This window comes from Anguilla anguilla, chromosome 10, assembly GCF_013347855.1.
Source record: "Anguilla anguilla isolate fAngAng1 chromosome 10, fAngAng1.pri, whole genome shotgun sequence".
NCBI classification, from domain to species: Eukaryota; Metazoa; Chordata; class Actinopteri; order Anguilliformes; family Anguillidae; genus Anguilla; species Anguilla anguilla.
In genome coordinates, this window is record NC_049210.1 from 1,567,299 (window position 1) to 1,587,298 (window position 20,000).

At 52.2% G+C, this 20,000-nt stretch overlaps 2 protein-coding genes across 3 annotated transcripts in view; both read left to right on the forward strand.

Annotated features, from left to right (window-relative positions):
• Nucleotides 1-16,092, forward strand: part of LOC118206488 (tetratricopeptide repeat protein 28-like) — a 120,863-nt gene extending 104,771 nt beyond the window's left edge. Inside the window, exons 11-22 of the mRNA XM_035379267.1 lie at nucleotides 1,872-2,012; nucleotides 6,156-6,300; nucleotides 6,568-6,747; nucleotides 7,405-7,943; nucleotides 8,554-8,801; nucleotides 9,680-9,804; nucleotides 10,121-10,352; nucleotides 10,472-10,548; nucleotides 12,044-12,067; nucleotides 13,128-13,257; nucleotides 13,826-13,933; nucleotides 14,266-16,092. Of these exons, the coding sequence (XP_035235158.1) occupies nucleotides 1,872-2,012; nucleotides 6,156-6,300; nucleotides 6,568-6,747; nucleotides 7,405-7,943; nucleotides 8,554-8,801; nucleotides 9,680-9,804; nucleotides 10,121-10,352; nucleotides 10,472-10,548; nucleotides 12,044-12,067; nucleotides 13,128-13,257; nucleotides 13,826-13,933; nucleotides 14,266-15,869 (3,553 nt within the window). The 3' untranslated portion in view covers nucleotides 15,870-16,092. The remainder of the gene's footprint in view (nucleotides 1-1,871; nucleotides 2,013-6,155; nucleotides 6,301-6,567; nucleotides 6,748-7,404; nucleotides 7,944-8,553; nucleotides 8,802-9,679; nucleotides 9,805-10,120; nucleotides 10,353-10,471; nucleotides 10,549-12,043; nucleotides 12,068-13,127; nucleotides 13,258-13,825; nucleotides 13,934-14,265) is intronic.
• A 1,863-nt stretch (nucleotides 16,093-17,955) lies between these two features.
• LOC118207107 (phosphatidylinositol transfer protein beta isoform-like) overlaps nucleotides 17,956-20,000 on the forward strand; it is a 25,757-nt gene continuing 23,712 nt past the window's right edge. For both annotated transcript variants that reach the window (XM_035380416.1, XM_035380415.1), the window contains exon 1: nucleotides 17,956-18,034. In XM_035380416.1, coding sequence (XP_035236307.1) covers nucleotides 18,015-18,034 — 20 coding nt within the window. In that variant the 5' untranslated portion in view covers nucleotides 17,956-18,014. The remainder of the gene's footprint in view (nucleotides 18,035-20,000) is intronic.

Below are 20,000 nucleotides of genomic sequence, written 5' to 3' on the forward strand. Positions count from 1 at the left end.
GCTCTGTGTTAGCGAGCGGCCGCAGTGCATTTAGCGGCTCTGAGCATAGTGAGCGGCTCTGAGTTAGCGAGCGGCTCTGAGTGAGCGAGCGGCCCTGTGTTAGGGAGCGGCTCTAAGTGAGCGAGCGGCTCTGAGTTAGCGAGCGGCTCTGTGTTAGCGAGCGGCTCTGAGTTAGCGAGCGGCTCTGTGTTAGAGAGCGGCTCTGTGTTAGCGAGCGGCTCTGTGTTAGCGAGCGGCACTGAGTTAGCGAGCGGCTCTGTGTTAGCGAGCGGCTCTGTGTTAGTGAGCGGCTCTAAGTGAGCGAGCGGCTCTGTGTTAGTGAGCGGCTCTGTGTTAGCGAGCGGCCGCAGTGCGTTTCGCGGCTCGGTTGCCCTGGCGTGTGTATTAATCAGAGAGAGCGCCGTGAATCCTGCCCACGCCACCCGCTCTCTCTCATCCCTCTCTCTCTCTCTCTCTCTCATCCCTCTCGCTCTCATCCCGCTCTATTACGGGCTCATTTACCGCGCGACCGCCAAACCCGCTAGCGCTCTTTACCGCTTCATTGGGCACAATATGCTGCTTCTGAAAACCCCATCCATTAGAGCGGGGGGGGGGGGGGGGGGGGGGAGTGAGGGGGGGGGAGAGAGAAAATGTGATCGAGACTGAGCAACTGAGAGAGGATTATTGTTTTTGCTTTGAGGATATTCGTTATCATTATTATTTTACTGAGCAAATGCATTTGTTCATTTATTAGGATCAGTTTTGCTTTTAAGCTCATAGAATGTGATTAGGATGACGAAAGAGGAAACCTGATACTAGTTCAAAACTCATTCTATTTAGAGGCTTTATGAATATGGGCCTTTATTATTATTATTATTATTATTATTATTGTTATTATTATTATTACTCATTCTCATTTGGGTAAAGTGTACATTCCCGACGCACCGGCTCATAGAAACGTTCTTTTCCACAGTCCACGCGTATGTGAGCCGTTGAATGTCACTGCGTCGGGATGCTGCAGTGGCGGCAGCAGAAATACAGCCCATAATTTAAACAGCCGGCGCTCCCGGGAGGAGAGAGGCGGAAACTAAAAATAACAAAGCGAAACGGCGCGGTTTGTCGGGGACCGGGCTGAAAAGGCCAGTTCGTAATGAAACTCGCTTCCCCCGGGGCGAAAGATCACCTCGCTGCAGTGTCGGCAGCGCGAGGCACGTGACGCGCGACGGCGCATTATAACGGCCGTCTCCGGTGGCAACAGCGGCTCGTGCTTTTAAAACAAAACAAAAAAAATTTCCCCAGCACGGTTCGAATGTCCTCGCGAATGAAGGAGCGCTCGCGTATCGCGGCTCAAGCCAATTATTAAAACGGCGGAATGTGGTCGCCGCGGAGAATCGTTTAGCGGGTTCTCGCGGTGACTCCAGGCGGCTCGTGCCGCAGTCGCACCTGTGACATCCAGCGCCCTGGCGTAGATAACACACCAGCGAAGTGACTGACTGTTTAAAGTCACTGTGACTTAAATTTATTCAGTAGATATCCACTTAGATTTGTGTGCTGTTCTAGATTATAGTTTAGATGGATAATCTCACACAGAACCAGTATTGAAACGAAGATAGATGGAGTTGTAGCCTACTTCTCTCTCTCATTTACGCCAGTTTAATTTGTTATTGCTTTTCTGGATTTATAGGTCTTAGTGTCTGTCGAAAGTAAAGAATTGCATGTGCACCTCCATTAAGAACAATGGGAACAATAAAAGTTTCATGTACAAATTCTCAAATTATCCCCCCTCCCCTCTCTCTCTCTCTCTCTCTCTCCCTCCCTCCCTCCCTCCCCTTCTCTCTCTCTCTCTCTCTCCCCTCTCTCTCTCTCTCCCCCCTTCTCTCTCTCTCTCTCAGGGGTTGCTCTAGCAGTGAGACAGAGAGTGAAGCTGGTGATCTTTTGGATCAGCAGTTTGAGGAGCTGAACAACAAGCTGAACTCAGTGACCGACCCCACAGGCTTCCTCCGCATGGTCTCCAGGAACAACCTGTTCAACAGGTGAGACACGACTCCCCCCCCCCCCCAATCCAGACACAACCTGTTCAACAGGTGAGACACGACCCCCCCCCCCCAATCCAGACACAACCTGTTCAACAGGTGAGACAAGACCCCCCCGATCCAGACACAACCTATTCAATGGGTGAGAGACCCCCCACCCCCCAATTTAGATTCATCCTATTCAACAAGTGAGACACAACCCCCCCTCACCATCCAGACACAACTTATTCAATAGGTGAGGCACAGCCCCCTCCAGGTAATGAAGGAAGTAAGGACCTCAGGAGTCGCGCGAGCAACTAACACTATTATATCCCTACGGACCGCATCCCTCCCACGTCCCTGAGCGACGTGAAGCCCATTATGCTCCACCCCTGTGGGGCTGCTGGCCGCAGTTGACACCGGCACTGGCCGGATTTGGACTGGAGACCAGGGTGCTCAATCATGCAAGTGGCGCTTTTACCGAGTGAGCCACCCAGCAACCCCCCTATTTCAGTTTTTAAAGACACCCCCTGTAAAAAAAAAAACCTGTCACCAGTTTCACGCTCTTCAGAATATATGTGTCTCCTCACAACTGTCAAAACAACTGTTGGAAACATCTGTGTCTTTCTTCACCCCTGTCAAAACCTTCCTCTCTCCCTCCCTCTCTCTGTCCTCACACCTGTTAATACCGCTCGTTTTCCGCGCGCTGCGATCACAACACCTGTCTTTCTCCTCTGATTTAAAAAACACCCACCGCCCTGCCTGACGCCTGTTAAATCTCCTGGGCGCACGTCAGAAATGGCTGCACACCAACGACCAAACTCAGGAAATAAAGAAAATAAAGAACTGTTTTTGGGGGAATAATGAGAACGTTAGCCGGTCTGACTGAACCAGCCTTTTTCAGGGGTGCGGAGGGATCATCTCGTGTTAATTCCCTGATTAAAGTGGTGGAACGTTTGAAAAGCCCTTATCAGCAGGAGAGGGGAGGGGGACGAGGTGCGGGGGTGCACCCCCCCCCCCCCCCCCCCCCCCCGAACGCCAGCATAGCCCCCGCTCAGCTTTAGACAAGAGGGTAATTCCGTCTGTAATTGAGTCTTGGTGCTCGTTAAGGCCTTTTAAGACCTCCGCACAGCTGCTGTTAATAATCCGCTCACTCGCGCAGGAGAGAAACCACCCGCTTCAGAAAGCCCCAAATTCCCTTCTGCACAGGAGGAGACATCTCACTGGTGTGTGTGTGTGTGTGTGTGTGTGTGTGAGAGAGAGAGCGAGTGTGTGTGTGTGTGTGTGTGTGAGTGTGAGTGTGAGAGTGTGAGAGAGAGAGAGTGTGTGTGTGTGTGTGTGAGTGTGTGTGTGTGTGAGAGTGCGTGTGTGAGAGTGTGTGTGTGTGTGTGTGTGAGTGTGAGTGTGTGTGAGAGTGTGTGTGAGAGTGTGTGTGAGAGTGTGTGTGTGTGTGTGTGTGTGAGAGAGAGTGTGTGTGAGAGTGTGTGTATCTCCCAGGCTTAAAAGGGCTTTTTTTTTCAAACGAGTTTTGAACTCATTATTTTCTTTCTTTCAGTCTTCTTTATTTTGTTTGCGTTCTTATGATGCTACAGAGATGTATTATTAAAACTACATTATAATACAACACAAATAAGAGCCAAAGAATGGGCCTGGAGTTCAATGGGGAATCCTGGGCTATGTGGACATTGCCATTGGACTGTGGCATATTAAATTATACACTAATAAATGCAGCTACATAACTAGTGTCATAACAAAATCAGCGATTTGTGAAAATGTGGGAATGTTGGGAGAATGTTATGGCCGTACTGCAGTTCATTCTCCCCATCGGGGGGGTGATGGTAATCTACTTTTTTTTTTAAAGACAGCGGTTTGCTATGCGCTGGCAGAGAGGCAACAGAAGTCCGTTATCTCAACTGTTTCTCCTCGTTAACTGCGGCACATTCTCCGTCTGTTTCAGGGAGGCAGGCAGAGGAGTTTGTTTAATGTGGTGTTTTTTTTTGTAAAGAGCGACAAGGGGAAGGACCGGTCCCAGCCAGGAAGTGGAAACGGCTGCCTGTGGCCTGCGGCGTGCGTGCTAGCATCCCGTAAATCTCTCGCGCGGTTTATTTACGCGCTCCCTCTCTGTCTCCGCGGCGACGGTCTTTCATTCATGTCCTTAATAAACTAGCGCGTAATTGCGCGAATGCTTCCTTTAAATAAATAAAAAAAAGATCAGCGCTATTAACACGGAGCTCGGGAGAAGAGCTGTGTGTTTGCGCTACGTTATTCATGTGGCGACACCGCTGATTATGGGGGAGGTAGGAGAGAGGGCGTTTAAAATTTGGCTTGTCTGCCACTACATTAACTCATTCCACTTAACCTGGTTCATATTTTCTCTTGAACAGTGTCCCGCAGATATCTGCCCCCTGCGTGGGGGGCGACATTCAGTTTCAGTGGAGCATCCACAGCACTAAATCTAAATGCCGCCTTGTATTAAAACTGAAAACAGAGAAACTATTGGGCAAGGTCTTACACCACATTACTCTACAAAACACTGAGTTAATCTAGCAGATCCTGTAACCTAAAGCAGCATAGAGTGTAGGACTGACGTGAGAGCATTCACCTGATTAATATGAAGAGCAGAGCCTGAGTTAGCGCCCAGCCTGACCTGCAGGTACAGGTGCAGCGTCACTGAGGCACAGCCCCGCCGAGCGCCGCTCTGCTCCGGAGTACCGCCAAACCCGCCGGAGCTCTCCTTCACGCCGCCGTCTTAAACTCAGGAGCACCCGAGCACAGGAAACGGGGGTCAGAGGGGACTTCCTGTCCCAGTGTTCCACTGAAGGGCATGACAGGGTGAATGGAGATCCGTTCAGCCTGTTCTTCCCCTCTTTCTGTAGCTCTCTCTCTCTCTCTCTCTCTCCCCTCATTTAAATCTCCTCCCTTCACTTTTCAGTGCTCAGTATCATCCCCCGCCCCCCCCCCCCCCCCTTTTGCTGCCTGTCGTCCCCGCGCTCGCTCCCCGTCAGCTTAACGAACGTCTGTTTGCTTTCCCACGGAGGCCCCGTGCCAAAGCCTGGGCCTCGACTGCCGGGCCGAGCTGGAAGGCGGCCAGCGTCCTGGGGCTGGCGGAGGGTAGCGGCTGGGTGGACTGGCTGGTGGAGCAGATGGATGATAGTAGGAAGTGAGGTCCTGGAGGCTGGGGCATGTCTGTAAACAAAGCACAGGCCTTTAACCCCCCCCCTCCTCCCCCCTCCCCCAGCCACCCGCTCCCAAAAAACACAGCATGGAATGGATTGTATGTGAAATACTTGGGCTAGCCCCTGCTCACCAAAAGGGTTGGTCACAGTGCCACCTGCTGGCCGATTTATGAACATTCACCCAAGGCTGCTCTGATGTCAAAAATGCATTACTGAATTTATAAGAAAGGTCATGGACTTGACATAGGTCTTGACGCCCATGAATGCTGTTAATCATTGTGTCTAACCACTCTTTGGTTGAATATTGCTGTTTACAATGACCAGTCCTAGTCAGTACGCAGCTATGCTAACACTAGTATTGGGGAGTGGCATTTTGTGGTGTTATGGGTATGCAGCAATAGTAGGATGATCCATCTGTGTAGCGTTAGCTGTGGCTGTTTATGATGACAGAGGTGTGACTGATTCTCCCCAAACACCTTATTAATACGTCTGACTGCCACAAAGACAGAGAACAATCAGAGAGTCTGAGTTTGCCTTTAGAGCCAATGGGCGGATTGGATTCTGCAATACGAACATCACACTTTTGCAGCTCTATGCTGCCATCTAGTGGCAGAGAGCAAACAAAAGGTTTTTCTGTCTGCTTTGCCCAGTTTTGTGTTCAGACTACTGGATGCACATCTCCACCTATGTGCGTGTGTGTATGGTGTAACTCTATTCTGTGTGTGTGTGCTTTATGGTATAATCCTATATTGTCTGTGTGTGTGCTTGTGTGTGCTTTATGGTATAATCCTATATTGTCTGTGTGTGTGTGTGTGCTTTATGGTATAATCCTATATTGTCTGTGTGTGTGTGTGTGTGTGTGTGTGTGTGTGTGTGCTGTATGGTATAATCCTATATTGTCTGTGTGTGTGTGTGTGTGTGTGTGTGTGTGCTTTATGGTATAATCCTATATTATTATTGTATTCTCTCTGTGTGTTTTATGACACAGGAGCTGTCAGAGTATGACCAGCCTGTTCAGTAACAGCATGTCCCCTGCAAAGGACAGCAGCTCCTCCCTGCCCCCCCGGGGCAACAGTCAGAGCAAACCCCCCCTGCGTGCCCTCTATGACCTGCTCATCGCACCCATGGAGGGGGTAAGTACCCCAACCCCCTAAAACCCCAATACCCCAACACCCCAACACCCTGTACGACCTGCTCATCGCACCCATGGAGGGCGTAAGCACCCCAGCACCCCAAAACTCTAATGCCCCAACATCCTAATACCCCAACACCGTCATGACTGGTCTAATACCCCAATACTCTCTTTCCAGCACCTGAGCCTGAGTTTGACTCTATGTTTGATTTATGTGTGTGTGCGTGTGTGTAATAGTTCTTACCCCCCTCCTCCCTCTCTCCCCCAGGGTCTAATGCACTCCAGCGGGCCTGTGGGTCGGCACCGGCAGCTGGTTCTGGTTCTGGAGGGGGAGCTGTACCTGATACCCTGGGCCCTGCTGAAGGGCAGCTCCTCCAATGAGTACCTGTATGAGCGCTTCAGCCTCATTGCCGTGCCCTCCATCGGAGCCCTGGCAGCCAGCGCCAAGGTAGGCCGCGCTCACGCCCTGCACACCTGGGGCAAACTGACACACCTGGGGCAAACTGGCACACCTGGGGCGAACTGACACACCTGGGGCAAACTGACACACCTGAGGCGAACTGACACGCCTGGGGTGAACTGACACATCTGGGGCAAACTGACACACCTGGGCAAACTGACACACCTGGGGCGAACTGGCACACCTGGGGCAAGCTGACACACCTGGGGTGAACTGACACACCTGGAGTGAACTGACACACCTGGGGTGAACTGACACACCTGGGGGGAACTGACAAACCTGGGGCAAACTGACACACCTGGGGAGAACTGACACACCTGGGGCAAACTGACACACCTGGGGCGAACTGGCACACCTGGGGCAAGCTGACACACCTGGGGTGAACTGACACACGTGGGGTGAACTGGCACACCTGGGGCAAACTGACACACCTGGGGTGAACTGACACACCTGGGGTGAACTGACACACCTGGAGTGAACTGCTTGCTGTTGTGCGTTCGATCGAGTGGTTATTTTCATGATCTGTAGTAGCTTGCTTATGGGTGCTCAGTCACAGTTCGTTGCATGTTCATAAGGGAGGAATCGATCCGTTGATTCGTTGACGGGATGTTTCGATTGACCCGATTGGCTGTCTCCCCCCCTTAGGCGCACCCTCGGCGGGCGGGGCCGGTGCTGTGCGGGGGCGGGTCCACGGCGGCGGTGGTGGGTAACCCGCGGTTACCGGCCTCGGTGATGGACCGCTGGCTGTGGGGGCCCATGCCCTCGGCCCAGGAGGAGGCGCTGATGGTGTCCGAGCTGCTGGGCTGCCCGGCGCTGGCGGGCGCGGCCGCCACCAAGGAGCGGGTGATGGGCGCCCTCACCCAGGCCGAGTGCGCCCACTTCGCCACCCACATCTCCTGGAAGCTCGCCGCCCTGGTGCTCACGCCCAATCAGGACGGGCCTCCCGGAGGGGCGGGGCCTGGAGGGGGAGGGGCGGGGCCTGGGGGCGGGGGCGGGGCCGGAGGAGGAGGAGGAGGAGGAGGAGGGGGAGGAGGGAAGGCCTACACCATCCCGGAGAGCCTGCGGGGGCTGGACGAGGGCAGCGACGTGGAGAGCATCTGCGACAGCCCCCCCCTGCAGGAGTTCCTCCTCACCGCCGCCGACATCCTGGACCTGCGGCTGCCCGTCAAACTGGTGGTGCTCGGGTGAGTGGGCGGGGCTTCGCACGCGAACGAGTCGCCTTTGTGGATCTCGTCCGTGGCTCAGCCTGCTGTCCCAGTGCAGCGCTGTTCGTCTGGCCTCGCTGCGCGTGCTTACTCCGCTAACACAACGTTATCACAGCATTTGTGTGTCATTGAAAGAGTGCTGTGTGTTTAAAGGAGGTGTGTAAGGTGCTAATGAAGTGTGTACGTTAGCTCCATGCTAATGAGGTACGTTAGCCACAAGCTAATAAGGTATGCTAGCTGCATGCTAACAAGGTATGTTAGCCACAAGCTAATGAGGTATGTTAGCTGCATGTTAATGAGGTACGTTAGCCACAAGCAAATGATGTATGTTGGCCGCATGCTAATGAGGTATGTTAGCCACAAGCTAATGACGGATGTTAGCTGCATGCTAACAAGGTATGTTAGCCACAAGCTAACGAGGTACATTAGCTGCATGCTAATGAGGTACGTTAGCCACAAGCAAATGATGTATGTTAGCCGCATGCTAATGAGGTATGTTAGCCACAAGCTAATGAGGTATGTTAGCCACATAAAAATGAGGTACATTAGCTGCATGCTAATATGTTCCTTCCCCCCCCCCCGCATGCAGCTCGTACCAGGAGTCCAACAGCAAGGTGACGGCGGACGGGGTGGTGGGGCTGACGCGGGCCTTCCTGGCGGCGGGGGCGCAGTGCGTGCTCGTGTCCCTGTGGCCCGTCCCGGTCGCCGCCTCCAAGGTGTTCGTCCACGCCTTCTACTCCGCCCTGCTGAGCGGGACCAAGGCCAGCGCCGCCCTCGCCGACGCCATGAAGACCGTGCAGAGCAGCAAGCAGTTCTCCCACCCCTCCAACTGGGCCGGTCAGTACCAACACGCTTATACACACACGTTCTCCCACCCCTCCAACTGGGCCGGTCAGTACCAACACACTTATACACACGCGTTCTCCCACCCCTCCAACTGGGCCGGTCAGTACCAACACGCTTATACACACACGTTCTCCCACCCCTCCAACTGGGCCGGTCAGTACCAACACGCTTATACACACGCGTTCTCCCACCCCTCCAACTGGGCCGGTCAGTACCAACACGCTTATACACACGCGTTCTCCCACCCCTCCAACTGGGCCGGTCAGTACCAACACACTAATACACACACGCACACACTCACACTCATACACACACACTCACACACACGCACGCACTCATACACATACACACACACACACGCTCACACACACTCACACACACACACACACACTCACACTCACACACACACACACACACACACACTCATACACACACACACACACTCACACACACGCATGCACTCATACACATACACACACACACACGCTCACACACACACACACACACACTCACACTCACACACACACACACACACACACTCATGCAGAGCAGCAAGCAGTCCACCTACTCTGCTTCCCATTGGTCAGCTTGTATGTCCGTCCTGTCCTGCTCCTCCCACCTGCGGATCAGTCAGGTTCAGCTGTATTATGATGAGATGTGTTTGTCTCTGTGATAAAGCCTGCCAGTAAAACCACATTCCCCTGTTTGTGTTCGAGTTCACACCACACCCATTTTAATGCCTCTGTAACCGTCCACCCACCCCACAGGTTAGACACTCCTGTCAGCCGTTACCTGAATGAATGAATCTCTCATCTCTCTGTCTCTCTCACTCCCTCTCTCTCTCTGCCCATGGGCGTGTCTCTCTGCAGGCTTCATGCTGATTGGCAGTGACGTGAAGCTGAACAGCCCCTCGTCGCTGATTGGCCAGGCCCTTGCGGAGATTCTGCAGTACCCAGAGAAGGCTCGGGATGCCCTGAGGGTCCTGCTACACCTGGTGAGGATGGAGCCATGGAGCGGGGGGGGGGCTCACCTGAGACGGAGGGGGGGTAGGCTCAGGGTCAGGCCAGGCTTACAATCCTCTGATTGGTCATGATTTGCACATGATGGATTTCTGTGTGTTGTTGTGGTAAATGATTAGACTCCACCATGCACAGAGACACTATTAATAAAACAAAACCCTAAGGAAACAGTCTTATCTCAATCTCCCATCCTCTCTCATTTCCCCTTTTCTTCTCCTTTACCTCCTCCTTCTCTCTTCCCTCTTCTTTTCCCTTTCTTCCTTCTGCCCCCCCCCCCCCCCCCCCCCCCAGGTGGAGAAGTCCCTGCAGCGGATCCAGGGGGGCCAGCGTAACTCCATGTACACGTCCCAGCAGAGCGTGGAGAACAAGGTGGGCGGAGTCCCGGGCTGGCAGGCGCTGCTGACCGCCGTGGGCTTCCGGCTGGATTCGGCGGGAACCGGCCTCCCCGCCGCCGTCTTCTTCCCCACCGCCGACCCCGGGGACCGGCTGCAGCAGTGCAGCACCACCCTGCAGGCCCTGCTCGGTACTGTGTCAAATGGGAGTTATGATGTTTGTCACTGGGGTGTGTCCATGTGTAGCTTGGTGTTTGCTGTGACTACCTTTGTTTGACCCCACCCCCCCTGCTCTCGGCTCCTCCCCCAGGCCTGCCCCCCCCTGCCCTGCAGGCCTTGTGCAAACTCATCGCCGCCTCGGAGACGGGCGAGCAGCTCATCAACAGGGTAGGTCCCAGACGCCAGCCGGTAATGCCAGAACCTGACCTGTAACGCTGCAGCAACGTTAGAACAACGCCTTAACCACAGGCACTCTGTGAACCTGCTTAACCCTTTGAAGAGCAGTAGTCAAAATTCTAAATCGTCTAGAACTCTAGCTACCGGTAGTGATTGTGACATCAGCACTAGAACATTCAGTTAAGAACATTCTACTCACGTTTTTGTGATGTCACACCTTAAACAGAGCACACACACCCACCAGACACTCCGCTCTGTGCTCTTCCCATTTAAAGTCTACCTTGCTGCTGAATCTTTCCCATTTGATGACATCTTATGCATATTCATTAAGGGGGTTTGGCCATGTATAATACAGTGGCAATGGATGTTCTGTACTGTGATACAGCACTGGATCCTCCTGTAGTTAAGAATCAGTGAGGACAGAAGTGGGCTGAGGAGCTGAGTATCTGGGGTATCTATAGAATCTGCGGCGTGAGTATTGAATCTCAGGCTTACCGCAATACATAGGCGTTGCTGCAGACTCCCATGATGCTCTCTGTTTGGGTCCGCGTGCTGTGAAAGCGGAGCTGAGAGAACATGGCCCAAGGCGCACCCCCCCCCCCCCCCACAGTCACGTTTCCCCCGCAGTGATGAACACAAAGAAGGAGGTGAAGGTTCACGCTGACTCGTGTAAGATGGTCGCCGCCCCTTCGTTGGGGTGAGGTCAGGAGACCTCGGGGGCTCGGAGTTAAAACATAACCATTATATCTCCAAACACGCCGTGCCGGGCCGAGCGGCAGGTCAGACCTCTCCGTAATCCCGGTTAAGGCGTAGTCCCGCCCCCACACACCCCCAGGCTCACAGCCCATCATCCCATCTAATGTTTATTTCCCAGAGTCCTTTGCTCTTCCACTTGCCGTGTAGAGCACAGGCCTGACTGGAATATGTATCTAAAATACTTTAACTCTTTTACACGAGGAAGAGTAAGAAGTCAAAACATATAATATTAATTTAGATCTAATGCATAGTTAACTGTTCTTCATAATGAGTATTGAGCAATGTAATGTGTATGTGCATGTGTGGGTGCACTGCAGTGTGTGTGTCTGTGTGCACTAGTGTGTGTGTGTGTGCTTGTGTGCATGCATGTGTTCACTAGGGTGCATGTGTATGCCTGTGTGTGTGTGTGTGTGCATGTGCGTAAGTGTGCTTGTGTGTGTGTGTGCTGTACGTATAAGTGTGTTTGAATGTGTGTGTGTGTAAGCTGTTCTGTTATTCTCACAGTTGTATGTTCTCTCTCTGTGTCTTGCCTGGTTTCTAATGGCTGTGGGTGTGTTGTGTGTGTGTTTGTGTGTGTGTGTGTGTGTGTGTGTGTGTGTGTGTGCTTGTGTGCAGGTATGCTGTTCTGTTCTCTCTCTCTGTGTCTTGCCTGGTTTCTAAAGGCTGTGGGTGTGTTGTGCATGTTGCTGAAACCGCTCTCTCTCTCTTCCTCTTAACCTGCTCTCTGAAGGCTGTTAAAAATATGGTGGGATTGGTAAGTCTCCCCTTCCTTCAGGAAGTCCCCTCCCCTCTTCTCTTCTCTTCTCTTCTCTTCTCTTCTCTTCTCTTCTCTTCTCTCCTCCCCTCTTCTCTTCTCTTCTCTTCTCCCGTCCCTGTGCTTTTTTTCATCCATTGCTCGAGCCGCCCGTCCAACAAAACACTTCAGCTCATTCATTTCAGTCGGTGGCCATTTTTAATCTACTGAGAAACGGACCGAAGGCGGCCATTACTGCTCCTGTGGATCTGAATTTATTTTTTATTGTGACGTCGGGTTCACAATGGAGGGTCAGCTCCAGGGGATAATCCCAAAACAAGCCGGTGAAGTGTTCTCCTGCGCTCCCGCGTAAATCCGTGCTGGTGGGCAGAGGAATTTCCCCATAATCCTGGAAACACGTTCCCATCCCGGAGCAGTAACCACCCTGGAAAAGCGGGGATCAGCGAACGGTCGCTAGGAGCAGGGATTTAACCGTGACGGGACCCCTGAGGGTCTGAGGGAATCACGACCGGTCCAAACTGCCCTCAGCCCACCGTCAGAGGGGCCTGCTATGCAACAGCGGGGCTAGTTACTACCATTCAAATTATTCAAATTTAAACCATCCTGATGTTTTGATTGGCTCAATTGACTGTCACTCCACTTTTCTGAGCATGCCATTGGCTTTCTGACATCCTGCCCATACGGTCCTCAGGATAGGCTGAGGACTGCCGCTCTGTATGTAAACCATCAACATAGCAGCTAACGACATTCATTTATTTTCCTTTTCCCATTCACTCATGTTCACTCAAGTTGACATGTCTGAGTAAAGTGCTTTCTGTTGTGTCCATCGCCTCCGTATCATATTCCATCAGGAAGAGGGGTAAATGTGCAGAGTAATGTGATATAAAAGGCAAACAGGACCTTGTTGCATTTTCATTAACAGCCGTGCTCAATGAAGCCTGAACATAAGGTCACCTTCACTGGCCAATTCTGAATGATGTCTATCGTCTCTCTCTCCTCCCGCCCCCTTCCCCCTCTCTCCCTCTCTCCCCCCCCCCCCCCCCCCCCCCCCCCCCCCCAGCTCCACCAGGTGTTGGTGCAGCTGCAGACAGGTGAGAAGGAGCAGGACTTCTCTCTGGCTCCCATCCAGGTGTCCATCAGCGTGCAGCTCTGGAGACAGCCCGGCTGCCACGAGTTCCTGGCTGCGCTGGGTGAGTGTCCGAGCCGTACCCCAAAACCCCAGGGGGAACCCCACTCCCGTACCCCAAAACCCCAGGGGGAACCCCACTCCCATACCCCAACACCCCCCAAAGAGAACCCCACTCCCGTACCCCAAAACCCCCCAAAGAGAACCCCACTCCCATACCCCAACACCCCCAGGGGGAACCCCACTCCCGTACCCCAACACCCCCCAAAGAGAACCCCACTCCTGTACCCCAACACCCCCAGGGGGAACCCCACTCCGTACCCCAACACCCCCAGGGGGAACCCCACTCCCATACCCTAACACCCCCAGGGGGAACCCCACTCCCATACCCCAACACCCCCAGGGGGAACCCCACTCCCATACCCCAAAACCCCAGGGGGAACCCCACTCCCATACCCCAACACCCCCAGGGGGAACCCCACTCCCGTACCCCAACACCCCCAGGGGGAACCCCACTCCCGTACCCCATCTATATTTTACCCATAGAATTTTCCAGAATCTGTGATGCTCTGTGTGGGCATCATATCGGGTTTTGCATGCCTGTGAAACAGTCTGCCATGTTCTGTGTTCAGGGTTCGACCTGTGCGAGGTGGGCCAGGAGGAGGTGGTGCTGAAGACGGGCAAGCAGGCCAGCCGCCGGACCGTACACTTCGCCCTGCAGTCCCTGCTGGCTCTCTTCGGTAAAAACCTTTATATCCGGGCGGCCCGTGCTAAAAGACACGTTTCTGACTGAAAAATGAACTGAACTGAAGCACGTAGAGCTACATCCTGCTTTCCACTCTGTTTCTCACTTAAGAACGGAAAATATGGAATCAGACACTTCCTTATGAGAGGCTTGACCTGGGTTTGAGGCCTCCTTCCTGTCACAGTGGGGGGGGGGGGGGTTCACGTGTCTGCTCACATTGAACTTTCCTTCCTCTTCCTCCCTCTCTCTCTCTCTCTCCCTCTCTCTACCTCTCTCTCTCTCTCTCTCTTTCTCTATCTCTCTCTGTCTCTCTCTCTCCCTCTCCAGACTCCACAGAGCTGCCCAAACGGCTCAGCCTCGATAGCTCCTCCTCCCTGGAGTCCCTGGCGTCGGCCCAGTCTGTGTCCAATCAGCTGCCGCTGGGCTACCCGGCCCCGCCCTTCTCCCCGCCCTGCCCGGACGGCCTGGCGTCGGACGCCGTCTCCGTGTACAGCCTCAGCTCCGTGGCCTCGTCCATGAGCTTCGCCTCCAAGTCCGAGAGCGCCAGCGACTTCCTGGCCCAGCGGCAGCGGGGCGGGGCCGGCCCCTTCTGCTCCGCCTCCCGCCGGCAGCCGGGCGCGGCCCGCGGGCGTGGCTCCCCGCACGGACCGGCGGGGGGCGGGGCCGGGAGGGAGGATGAGGAGTACGAGGGCTTCTCCATCATCAGCAGCGAGCCGCTGGGCAACCAGTGCGACTCCCTGCCCCTCCCCCCGGGGCACGGGCAGCGACATCACTCCCGGGGGGGCGGGGCCTCGGCCAGGGGGCGGGGCTACGGGGCCTCGGTCTCCAGCCGGGGCAGCGTCAGCACGCCCACCTCCCCGGTGAAGGGCAGCCTGGTGCCCAGCGCCAACTCGCCCTTCCAGAAGGTGGCCGGCAAGGTGAGCAGCTCGGACACGGGCGAGTCGGACCAGTCCAGCACCGAGACGGACAGCACCGTCAAATCTCAGGAGGACCAGGCCGCTCCGGCGCCGCTGGACCCGCAGGAGCTGGCGCAGAAGATCCTGGAGGAGACCCAGAGCCACCTGCGGGCGGTGGAGAGCCTGCAGAGGGGCGGGGCCAGCGGCGCCACGGCGACGGGGGGCGGGGCCTCCACCCCCACGGGAGGCTCCGCCTTCCGCTCCTCGGAGACCAGCGCGTTCAGCCGACCCAACAGCAGCGCCAGCCTGAGGGCGCAGCCGTCGCCCCTCCCAACCCCGCCGAAACCGCCGTCCCGCTCCTCCTCCCTGCAGAAGATCAGCTCGGGCTACAACAGCCCCGCCACCTCCGACACCTCCCTCAAAGAGGGGGGCCACCCCTCCCCGACCCCCACCCTGGACAGCCTCGCCCAGGTCAAGCTCAAGTACCCCAGCTCACCCTACAGCGGCCACATCTCCCGGTCGCCTAGCAACGTCTCCCCCAGCTCGGGGCACCAGTCCCCGTCGGGCAGCGCCCCCTCCCCCGCCCTCTCCTACTCCTCCACGGGCTCCGCCCGCTCCAGCCCGGCCGACGCCCCCGACCTGGACCGCCTCAAGCGGGCCGCCATCGACGAGAAGGTGCAGGCCATCCACAACCTGAAGACCTTCTGGGCCAACGCCGCCGCCCAGCAGCCGCCGTCGGGCCCCCTGCGGGCCCTGCGCGGCAAGGGGGGGCCCGCCCGCCGGGACGTCCTCAGCCTGCTCAACCTGTCCCCCCGCCACAGCAAGCCCGGCCAGCCCGAGGGCAGGGGGGACCTGGGCCCCCGCAGCCCCCCCAACGGCCACCACCGCCAGCCAGACCCGCGCAGGACGGCCCCCTCCCCCACCGTCGCCCCCCCCAGCGGCGGCAGCCCCGCAGCCCGCACCATCCGGCTCCCCGCGGGGAACGGCTACAAGTTCCTCTCCCCCGGCCGGTTCTTCCCCTCCTCGAAATGCTGAGGCCTTCGGTGACACTCCTGCCACTCCCCTCTGGGGCTGGGCCGCTTTCCGGAGGCTCCTCCCCTCTCCCACGTGATTGGCGGGTCCGTTCCCCTGGAAACGTTGTGAAGGGAGCCGCAGTTTTGTACTTGTTGAGAAGTTAAGACTCGAGTGTAAGAGTTCCCCATACTGTGGACAGCCCAGGGAGGGTTGGGCCGCACCCCCCTCCCCTCCTGCCCCCCCCCCCCCCCCCCCCGCCCCCCCCAGGTCACCAGTGACACTGCAAAGAGCTGAAAGAATGACTCTAAGCCTGATGCACTGGGTGACAGAAAGACGTGAACACCAAACAGTGTCCTCAGATAAAAAGTGCTGTTTGTGTGAAACCAAGGCAATGAAGCTTGGACCCGTCTGTTTCATTTAATTATTATTGTTATTATTGTTATTATTATTATTAATTATTATTATTATTATTATTATGTTTTGTAAATTAAATCCAGTGTTTCTCAATCAGTATTAAACGTTTTTATATTATTAAAAAAAGCAAACGAAACCATGTAAACAATGGAAAAGGTCAAAAAAAGATTTCATATTTTTATTGAATTGACGAAAAAGGCACTTTGCCTGATTTCTTTGTGAACTGAGTGTCTATATTAAAGCATGGATTCTCTTGCTATTCAGTGTTAAGTACCATGTATGACTTTTTAGCACACAATTTTTGAAAACTCATGGAAAAAAAGATACATCTCTTAGTCATTTATCAGTAAAATGGTTTAAATAAAAATCATGTTTGCGCTCTCGCAAATGTTTCTACTTTTCAATTTTTTAAATATTTTGATCCTCAAAAAAGAACTGATATCACTGAGACAAATATTGTGTGATAATAAAAAACATGGCTCCCAGAACACATGGCTTATTTCATGTTCCTCTATCCCATCATGCACCATTCATGACAATATCACAGATGACTGCCAGAAAAAGGTAAATTGTACATAATATAAATGGAAAAAAATTGTACTGTGTAGTGCATTCATGTAACGAAGAGCCTCAGACTTAGACAGCTGCCCTGATTTCCTCACAAGGCACCTTAACCAAATCATGTAGAAGAAGCAGTTTTTATATTTGCGCAAACATGTGGCAGAATACATTTTTTTATATTTGCGCAAACAGATTGCTGATTCCCACAAAGACTTGATAGCAGTTGAGAGAAACACACTCTCTTCACTCTGCACTAACAATGTTAGATTAAACTTAATTAATTAAATTAAAGTTTGCCTTTGTTTTTCCTCCTGAGGGCCTAGCTACAAAGTTTCTTTTGACAGATATAATTAAAGGATTGACTGATTTTAACAACCGAAGCTTATTTTTCTCAAACCCAGTTAATTGGCCTTTGAGCATTCATAATGTCTTTAAATGCTCAAAGTAATTTCACAGCCACATTATATAATATGGACTTGCATTTATGAATTTAAGCTTTTAATCGTGTTGATTTGTCAACGCAAACATGGGATTATGCTTTATGCTAGCAAGTTTACGTGGCCCAGCATACATTGAACAACACAAGCACGTCCTTACAGCACTGCAATACGCATAGTTAGAATGTCAGGTTTCACTTGGAAAAGCATACCGTTGCCATTCTATTTTAAATCTTAAACAAAATCAACTTCAAGGTAAAGGACCCACGCCAAAAGGCGCGACAATATATTCCCTTTAAAAATATTTGGTTTATAGCAATTTAGGCACCTGATGAAGCCTTATTTCCATCCTTTCTGCAAAACATTACACACAGACATGTGCCTAAAGTAAATAAACTTGCTGGCAAAAATTAAGACCAACTTGCGTAGTGTAAATTCTTTGTAATTTAATTGCATTACTTTGTTACTTCGGTTATGTTTCGACAAGGGTGGCCCATCTTGTGAGTGGTCACAAGACGTTTCATCCCAAATCTATCAATGGCGCAATACCTGTACATTTGACGTTTTTCCCTGCCCATAACTGACAAATACAACTGCCAATGAGTAACTTGGATTTACCATTCCCCTCCGCGGTTTAGGCCAGCAGCGAATCTCATTTTATCCAATCATAGATGGCGGTGGGCGGATTGGGGCGGCTGTTGGTAAGTGTGCATGACGTCAGCATTTGCGCACAGCCGCAGCAGTTGAGAAGAAGATGGTGGTCATCAAAGAATAGTGAGTTGTAAATGTTTCCTCTTGTTCAACATTATTGAAGTTAGATTTTTTTTTAAATGTCGCGTGCATAGATTTGATTCTCACGTTAACTTTTCCATATTGAAGCACTTTTTATCCATTCTACGAGTTTTTTTAATTTACTCTGTGGTGGTCAGGGTAGAGCTGGGTGTGTTTGCCGGCTTCTCGGTTCCGGCCTAACTTACCGGTGAAGGCTGTAACGTTAGTAACGATAAACTCGGAAGAGTTTGTGGAGAAGTTGCCATTCGCTTCTCAGGTGACGAAGCGAATTAAATTACAGTCTCGTGAGTTAGTTGAGGACATATCTGTGTAAATGAATGTCAGTTTCGTTAAAAGAAACATATCTGCTCGGCTAGCATGAAGCATACAGTCGTTGTCAAGTTTTAAGTACTTCAAAAGTGACTGACGAACCTGTGACTTTGCCAGCAGTTGGACTGCGCTTAAGTTTCCCAGAAAACGTCGGTGCCTAACTTGCTAACGTGAACTAACATTGTCAGGAAACTTACTATACGAGTGACTGCCCAACAAGCTAACTCTGCCTAGCAAGAAAGTTGCTTTAGTTTGTTGCATTTTAACTAGCCCTGGCGAATGTTGAAAAAGTCCTCCATTTAACGTTTTAGCTAACTGGACTATTTAGCTAGTCTAATTTCACTTGGTTCAGTTTTTTTAACTTAGGTCGAAGTTACCTATTTGTTTCGCTGGCGAACGGTCGCTAGCGGTGTAGCTGGCCAGGTAGCTTGCTGAACGTTCCAGGGTGTGGTAGCTTCCTACATTTTCATACAATCTTTAAAATGGATATTTCGGGGAGCTGTGCACACGTTTGAAATGGCTGTTTTTAAAAATTAATGTTCTTCTTGACCATCACCTGAGGTTGTTAGTAGGCAGGCATTCTTGCTCTGACCGCTGGGCACTTTGACGTCAAGGTAGATTTTTACTGTACTTGATCCAGTCCATTTCAAAAGCCGTGCGGTGTGTGAAATTATGTATACTTAATTATAAAGTTTACTTTAATCGTTATTAATCGTCTTTGCTAACGTTACAGGACTTCCTCGCACCTTGGTTTTTCGAAGTATTCCAATGACATTGCAAATAAATTGAATTACGCGAAGTTGGAACCGCCTTCATTATATGTAACAAAATATACCACATTAATATATTCAATCGCAATATTACGTCTTTTAAACGTTTCTCAAATGTTTGGCTCCACTTCATAGCTGACTTGAGCTGCCCTGCATTTAATGCCACAAGACAACGGTTTTATTAAGAAAGTTCTGTGAAAGATGGTTTTAACATGGTGTCCCCTGAAAGAATTTTAGAGCTGTTATCACATGTACATTTGAAACATCTTACATAGGTTTTATTTAATTTTCTGGTTTTCTCTTGATCGATTTCTACTTTCTGTATATTGAAATGTTATCATTGCCATGTTCTTGCCATGAAATGGCCTTAGATGCCGCCATGGCATCTGTGGACTTCTGTTTGGTAGCAGGCTAACAGTAGGCTAGAGAAACTTGTCCGAGCACGTGGAAGGATTTTGTGCCAAATCACCACTGGCCTTTGACCCAGTAGTTTATTAAAAATGATTAGCGGACGCTTTAAGGACACAGCCGCCCCTTGTATCCGCACGATTACTTTACGTGTGCGTGTGCGCGCGCGTAGGGTTGTCTGTGTCGCACTGACACTTTGAGTCGAATAAAAGGTGGTGACCTGACTCTGTCGACAAAGCTAGCATTGCTCTCATTCCAGCCAGACAAACACCTCTTTAGCTTGTCGTGATGGAACCTGTTTTTTTTGCACAAGGCCTACTCCAAACTAGGGCAGTGGTGCATTATTTTGTATAAGAATCTGCATTCCTGTGCTCTTTGTGCAGGAAGTGGCGAATGTGACCTGGTGGGGTATGTGTAATAATTGCGAATAAAGCAGGTTACCCTGCGGAATTTATTTGGGT